The sequence below is a fragment of the Capsaspora owczarzaki genome (genome assembly GCF_000151315.2).
Source record: "Capsaspora owczarzaki ATCC 30864 unplaced genomic scaffold supercont2.52, whole genome shotgun sequence".
Classification (NCBI taxonomy): domain Eukaryota; class Filasterea; order Ministeriida; family Capsasporidae; genus Capsaspora; species Capsaspora owczarzaki.
Genome location: NW_011887343.1, coordinates 1 through 7,452, shown reverse-complemented (window position 1 = coordinate 7,452; position 7,452 = coordinate 1). Strand labels below are relative to the sequence as shown.

General features: G+C 55.5%; 3 protein-coding genes across 4 annotated transcripts; 1 reads left to right on the top strand and 2 right to left on the bottom strand.

Moving 5' to 3' along the window:
* Positions 1 to 30: 30 nt before the first annotated feature.
* On the bottom strand, positions 31 to 2,591 carry CAOG_09237 (hypothetical protein; the record flags this gene model as incomplete). The annotated part of the gene is made up of 1 exon (XM_011272649.1): positions 31 to 2,591. A coding segment is annotated over one exon (2,561 nt), but the record flags the coding sequence as incomplete, so codon positions are not given.
* A 356-nt stretch (positions 2,592 to 2,947) lies between these two features.
* Positions 2,948 to 5,978, top strand: CAOG_08354. Of its 2 annotated transcripts, XM_011272648.1 has the most exons (3): positions 2,948 to 3,023; positions 3,241 to 3,492; positions 3,565 to 5,970. In XM_011272648.1, exons 2-3 carry the CDS (start codon positions 3,413 to 3,415, stop codon positions 5,831 to 5,833), a joined length of 2,349 nt encoding a protein of 782 aa, XP_011270950.1. In that variant the 5' UTR covers positions 2,948 to 3,023; positions 3,241 to 3,412; the 3' UTR covers positions 5,834 to 5,970. The 2 variants fall into 2 exon arrangements, with proteins under 2 accessions (XP_011270950.1, XP_004340834.2); XM_004340786.2 differs by lacking the exon at positions 2,948 to 3,023 and having other exon boundaries at positions 3,158 to 3,492; positions 3,565 to 5,978.
* A 7-nt stretch (positions 5,979 to 5,985) lies between these two features.
* On the bottom strand, positions 5,986 to 7,431 carry CAOG_08353 (hypothetical protein). The gene is made up of 5 exons (XM_004340785.1): positions 7,148 to 7,431; positions 6,911 to 7,018; positions 6,696 to 6,798; positions 6,539 to 6,607; positions 5,986 to 6,377 (listed from the first exon to the last, which is right to left on the bottom strand). Exons 1-5 carry the CDS (start codon positions 7,208 to 7,210, stop codon positions 6,253 to 6,255), a joined length of 468 nt encoding a protein of 155 aa, XP_004340833.1. The 5' UTR covers positions 7,211 to 7,431; the 3' UTR covers positions 5,986 to 6,252.
* Between the last annotated feature and the right edge of the window lie 21 nt (positions 7,432 to 7,452).

Here is a 7,452-nt window from a genome sequence, read left to right as displayed (position 1 = left end):
TATTGGATGAACAGGTGTTGGGACGGGAACATCGCGGGGACAAAGCCAAGGTGATTTGGCCGGTGCGACAGATCCACCAGCGCGGGAGGCGCCTGCACAGCCTGATCGGGACTATCGAGGCGCGCTCGTTGCGAAATACGACCGGGTGCATCATCATCATGATCGGGTGCCTGCTCGCGGGCTCGGCGCATTGGACGCAGGCGAACATTTTCCGCCATATTCCGCTTTTCAGCCGGGCTGAGATCAAACTCCACGTCGCTCTCGCTCTGTGTGCCAGTCCGCCGCACTTGACCTAGTCTGGAATCGTCGGAGTCCCAGTCGCTCTGATCCTCGTCGTCTTCGCGGTCCGAATCTTCAGAGGAGCTGTCCTGTGCTGCAGCAGTTCTCACTGGCTCTGCGCTGCGCGACAGCCTCTTCGACCGCGACGCCGTCTTGGGACCCAGGTGTGACGTTGTTTTGCGACCACCATAGCCACGTTTCGGCTGCTTGAGCTGGCTGAGTTGAATCTCTGTCAGTTGGCGTTGAAGCTGAGTGTTGTCAATGGTCATCTGCTGCAACGGATTTACCGTCTGTGTTTGAAGCTCACGAAGCTGCGCATCCAACGCTGCGATAGCCGTGATCAACCTTTGCTTTTCGTTTTCGTACGCGGCAACCCTTGATTGGTATTCCAAGCGGGCAGGCAACAGTCGGCTTTCTTTGCGCTCCTTCTCCGCCGCGGCGGCCTCCTTCGCCAGGGTCGACTGCAGCCTTTCAGGTGTCGTCGCAATGTAGGCCGGAGCCGGTTTAGCCTTGTGCGTAGGATGTGCCGGCAGTGAGAGAGAAAACTTGACCGTCGTGACGACATCTTGGAACGTGAGCGTAACTCCTGTAAGTTTGCGGATTGCCCCGAAGGCCTCATGCTCGATGTATCGCTTGTCCTTCTCGAGAGGTGAGGTAGAGATGTTGCTGAGGGCCACGCTAGAAATATCTTGGATGGCAACCAGCTGCGAGACGGACTGTACAAACGAGGGCGACCCGGACGCTGACGGAGTGCTGGAGGTGGAGGCCTCCGCGTCGGAGGAACGGGACGAGGACTTGCTCCGAGTGAGAACAGGCGTAATGACGGCTGAATCGATCACCGGAGGAGTGTTCTGTCGATCCAGGGATGGAAGCGGGGCGGTCGGAGTTGAATCTGTATCAAGCAGGTCCAGCTCGAGTTCCGATGCAGGAGGGGTTGGATTCAGTATCCACGACTTGTAGAGCGTCTCATCAAGCGGCCAGATGCCAGTCAGTCGAAATCCTGCCCGGATGCATCGCTTTCTTCTCATCACCCTGTCCCAAGCGAGCAGGGCGCAATGAACTCTCATCTTGTCGTCGTTCTCGAACGCCTTGGACTCAATCGCCTGCTTGTAAAGGGTTTGCAAAGTGGTTTTGAAGAATCCAAACACTGTGCGGTCCAGCGGCTGCGATTCAGTGCTTGTGTGCGCGGGTAGGACAAGGACGTGGATGTCGCTTTCCAGAAAGCGCGCAAGCACGTCAGCCGACAGCTGGTGCGTCGACGACCCATCCATGACGAGAAGCAATGGCCCTGTTGTGTACTTTGCACGCATGGCTTCTTCCCAGGACGAGAGGTACTTGTGAAACAGCTCTTTTGTCATGTAGCCGTTTGGCGAGACTTCAAATACAGCCTTATTGTCACCCACATCTGCTGTCGCGCTGCGTATCTTGTTGTTTTTCGAGAAGATGATCATAGGCAAGGGCGGGGATGAGCCATCAGCGCAGATGGTGAAAACGCCCGTGATGTGCGCCCCGAGTGAATGCTGGTGCCCCCCTTGAACGACCGCAGAACGCGTGTCTGACGAGGGAGTGCAAATGACACGACCCGCAAAAAAACGGGTCGTGATTTCTGTCTCGTCCATGTTGGAAATCCGACCGGGCTCCTCCACAAGAAGCGGATGCTCATCGAACAGCTGTTTCAAAAGTCCGGGGAGGCAATCGAGTGTTTCAGCTTGTAAAGCGGCAATCCTGGTGAGCTCCAGCGTTCGACCCTTGCGGATGGCTAGGCGCCCGCGAGCATCGCGCAGAAAGGCATTCCACCATTCATGGCTCGGCAGACTGCCGGCGAACTGGCGACGCGGGGCGCCCGACATGCGCGGGAGGCGTGAGAGTTTCACAAGATAAGCGCCCGCCTGCTTCTGGTTGAGACACTGCCCAGCCCGGGCAAACCCCTCCAGCAGCCGGATACAGTACTCCAGTTCATCTTCAGTGAAAATGCTCTGTCCTCCGCACGATGGGCTCTCCTTGACGAGCTGGAGCACCTGATCGAGCGGGCTGGAACGAATCCACTCGGCCGAATCAGCGTGTTTCGTTTTCCAACCATGAACTGTGGTGTGACCGCACTGATAGCCCTGTTCCGCCAGCCGCGCGGCTATGGCCCGTGTTGTCCAGCCTGTAGGGCGATAGATTTCGCCCCCTTGAAGGGTCACAGAGTCTTGGTAGACAAGCTTGAGAGCGACTGCGACGGCAACATTGTGCTTTTCTCCTTCGGGCGCAGCCTTCACTGCCTGCAGCCACGCGAGACACCGAGTTGCCGCCTCGGATGCACCCGCCATCGATAAAAAAGAATGACTTTATTATAAATTCAAACTGGGGAGCAGATCAGAGACCACGAAGTCGACTTGTGACGCAAATACCAGTGTGTTCATATTCAAACGGAAAACCCTAATGTAGTCCAGCGAACACTTTTTGTTCATATTCAGGCGACCCCCCTCTACTGTATGGTTTGACAAAATAGAAATATTTCAACGATCGAGGACATGTCCTCTTCTTTTGAATTCGTTTGAAAAGGGGATTACATTTCTCTTAGCCTTTCTGCGAGTTGCAAATGAGATGACGTGAGTCATTCGAAAAAACACAAACACAACAAAGTCATTAAGCGAAAAAAACAAAAAAACAAAACAAAACAAAACAAAAACTCAGGTCAACAAAATCATTCGATATTTTTTTTCTTGTTCGCTTTGCTTCTCTTTCGGTCTTGTTCGCTTGTGAGTTTCTCGGCCTGACAATGCACTCTGTGTCATCGTAGTCCTCACCACCTCTTGTTCCGGATGAGACAAGCATGAGGCATCTGGCTTGCATAGCATTGAGGACATGTTGTTGGGGGTCTTTTTTCTTTTTTTTTTTTTCTTTTTTTTTTCGTTTTTTTCGTTTTTTTTGAGCTGGTTCTAAACATGACGAAAAAGTTCGCTGACGCTGCGACAGCCGCCCATTGCTTCGATAGCAAATACATGCCATATGGCTTAGTGATATTGTGGCGAGACGGAAGAGCTGCTTGCGTGCGTGCCTGGTGGCAGGGCGCGAGTTCTCGGTTTCGCTCGTTTTTGCTGCTGTCAACGGCGAAGTCATTGTTGGAGGCGCGATTGGGCAAGATTCAATGCCCGTTGACGCTACTCTGGCGCAATGTGGCGCAACTGACACGGTGGGCTACGACGAACCCAAAGGCTGTCTTCAGCGGTATGGGAGTGAGATGTTTTCTGCTGTTGCTGTCATGCTCTACAACTGACCCGTGGCTTCCCACCTGGACAGATTCAACGGCGCGACCCTGTCTTCCACCGGCTATGTATCTACCACCATGTACGCCGTACAAGGCTACGAAGGCTTTGGTGGAGGCACCCGACACACCGATGGAACGTACTTTGCATGTGGCGACGGCGCAACAGCGTCGTGGGATCCTGATTTCTACTACTTTGTCGCGCGATACGACGCGAGTATGAGTTTGATGTCGCGAGTCATGGAAACTGGACAGGACTGGTCCAGCCCCGCGAATGGTCACTCATCGCACTGCAACGCCATTGTCTTCTTTGGCAACAGTGTCTTCATTGCCGGTCAGGCGCGCTCGACCGGATTTGGAGACACTGGCGATCAGCTTACCCCGTACGTCGTCAAGTACGACCTCCAGCTGCAGACCCGGGCGTGGCGCTGGCGGATGCAGCTGCCGGCTCCGACGAGCTTGTCGGATGTGCAGAGCATCTTCACCGTGAACGACACTGAAACCTCGCGTTGCAAAATCTACCTGTCGGCAGCGAAGCAAGGCGTCGCTTGGCTCGGGCGTCTCGACTGCGAGACTGGCGCACTTGACTGGGAGACTGAGGTACCCAACGTGCAGGACGCAACGTTAACCGCGGCTGATCACCCGGTCTGGTTCTTGGCGTTCGGCACGTTTGCGAACGTGGGTTTGCAAGCGCTCGCCTTCAACAAGTCCTCGGGCGCGCTCCTCTTCACGACTTTGCTTGACGCCGCCGTCCCATCCCCACCACTGCAGGGTCGCGGGACGGCCTTTGACATGGCGACGCGGAGCATCTACTTGCTTCGGACAAACGCGACAGTATTCGAAGTCTTGCGTCTTGGCTTTTGCGGCGCGGGAGAAATCGTCGGGGCTGGCGGCACGTGTACGCCACACCCAGCAACCGTCGCATCAGTCGCCTCTGCTGCGTCTGCTGCAACGGCTGCTTCACAGGCCGCGTCTACTGCGTCTGCTGCATCTGCTGCTTCGGAGGCCGTCTATGCTTCAGTCCAGTCGGCCTCGTCGGCAAAGTCAGTATCCATCGCCGTTGCAGAGTCGTCTCGGCTGGCCAACGCACCGCGCGACAATGGCAGTTCCCCGGGTGCTGCAATCGGCGCAGCAATCGGCGGGGTGCTGGCCGTGATCGTCGTCGTGGTGGCTGTCGTGCTTTTTCGGCGTCGTCGGCGCGCGGGCAAGGAAGGCGATCGCTTCGTCGAACTCGCGACCCGCAGTGCCGTGTCGATGCAGGACAAGCCATCGACGCTCTCCGCGACCGATGACAGCGAAATGTACGCGCGGGTTGCTTGCCCACGCCCATCTGTGGCAGACAGCCCCATTGAAGAGGTCTCAAATGTGTCGATCGCCGCCGAGCGCATCTATGACACCAGCTCCCCACACAGCCGCTCGATTCGGAATGCCTTGGTCTTGGGCGCCGAGCTCGGCAAGGGTGCGTTCGGCGTGGTTCGCGCCGGCCTGCTGGCTCACACGTCCGTCCCACCTGCCGCGGCTCAGCTCGTCAATCCCAAGCACCCCGGACTGCAAGTCGCTGTGAAGGTGCTCAAAGAGGGTGCCGATGGCAAGTCTCGCCGCGACTTTGTCGCCGAGGCGCGAATGATGAGCCAGTTCGACAACCCGTGCGTGGTGCGCGCCGTCGCTGCGCTCCTTGAGGCCGAGCCCAACATGCTTGTGCTCGAGTTCATCCCGTACGGCGATCTGCGCGGTCTCCTCGTCAAGTCGAACGAAACTGGCATGCCTTGGACCCTCGCCGAGTCTTTCCACGTCCTTGCGCAGATCGCCGACGGCATGGCCTACCTCGAAAGCATTCGATTTGTGCACCGTGACCTGGCGGCCCGCAACTGTCTTGTTGGCGCGGGCCTTTCCGTCAAGATCTCGGACTTTGGTTTGTCGCGCGAGCTCGGTGACGAGAAGAACTACTACAGGGTCGAAACCAAGGGCCAACTGCCAATCAAGTGGATGGCGATCGAGTCCATCCTCTTCCGCAAGTTCTCCAGCCAGTCCGATGTGTGGTCGTTCGGCGTCGTGGCCTGGGAGGTCTTCTCCTATGGCCAGGTGCCCTATGGCGCCAAGCGGGGGCCCGACCTTCTCGTGTTCTTGGAGAGCGGGCGGCGGCTTGAGCAACCGGCGACGTGCCCAGCCGACGTGTTCTCAACCATGACGAAGTGCTGGGACGCAGAGCCAGCGCAACGCCCGCGCTTCACCGAGCTTTCGGCCTTCTTTGTCTCGCAGCGTCAGGATGGGTCTGTTCGCGATATTGGCCAGATGCTGATGTGAAGGTTATCCAAGGCAACGGACATGTGCCGATGTCAAAAGTTTTGGTCGTCCACCTGCATCCCAATGCAACTTTGTTCTCTATACTTTTCGTCTCGTTGTCTCTGCATTTAGTTCCCAACCACGCTAGGCATTTGCATCACCAACGCTCGTCATTTCAAACACCATGCACTCAATTTTATTGACCAAAGCGCAATACTGTGCGCATAGAGATAGCAGGCCTCAAAGAAGAGTTTCAGCTGATGCTTTCACGAAAAAGCTTGGCTCAATGATGGCGGTGGGCAAAATGCGCGTGACTGGTTGCAGTGCGAGTTTGATCGAACGACAACAACGAGCTGAGCGTGCTGACAGAGCGCATGAACTTGTCAAACTCGTGAAGCTCGACCTCCGCAGCTCCCAATCGAGATTGCTCAAACTGAGTACTAATGGCTCGCGCAACACCAGAATGGCTCGCCAGCGGCGGCGCATGTTGGCAAAGCGCCTGCAAATATCTCGCACGATCGCCGGGACGTTTCGTCAAGACGCGTCGTATGTGCCGCAATCTCGGCTAACACAAACAAGAAAAACAACCATCACATGCAATAAACCCATCAAGCGCATATAGAAAGCAAGTGAGATGCCAGTGAATGAACGAACACGCAACACAAACAAACAAACAAACAAACAAACAAAAAAAAAAATAACAACAAAACAAACAAAACACTTTACCCAGCGAATCGAGCGCACGCGCCATATCTTGCTGATAATTTTGCTCAATCATGTTGCCTTGGTCGTCCGCTGCAAATTGGCGCCCATGCGATGGTTCCGCGATGAGTTGACCCGCAAGTTCGAAAACTGCAAAAGCACACAAAAACACAATACCCACCGACTAAACGCCAGCCTGGATTTCTTGAAGCGTGATGTGGTTGCGGTTCAATCTTGGTGGCAGCTGTTTCTTGCAGTGCTGCTATTACGAATTGGTTTTCAAACTGTTTCACAGCAGAACGTGTGCAGAAGTTGAGCACGAATCCATCCACTCAAAACAGAAGTTGAGCACAAATGCGATAACAAAGTCGACAAAGCGAATAATATCAAACTTGCACTTGTTAAATCGCCCCATGCGAGTGGCATACACCGCTGAGGTGCTCGCTGTCGAGAAGCGAGGCGTTTGCGTTGTCGGTACGCCCATATGAAGACAATGAAGAATCCCTAGAAGAAAAAAAAACAACGCAATGCAGCAGCAGCGGCAGCGGAATCGGTCAGTTCAAGTCAAGTCAAGTCAACAAACGAACTCGAGCCTGCACACACATGACTTGCTGGGTCAACGCACGCACTCACCAGGCTCGCGTAGATGGCAATGATGGAGACAAACAGGACGCTGTTCTCCGCCGCGTCCGCCATTCGCCGCCCTCTCGTTCAACGCCCACCGCCACAGAGGCCAGGCGCGACTCTACCAGCAGGGTGCAAGTCGAATGTGACGGTGCCAAAGCGAGCCCCAAGCGGAAACCAGTCAGTCGGTCAGTCAGGTCAGGTCAAGCGAGGTCAGGTCTGTTCAGTCAGGGTTTTCGCCCCCCGCCCCGTTCAGTTCGGTTCTGATGACGGATGGACTGTTGGGGGTTTTCTGAAAGTAGACTGAGAATGTC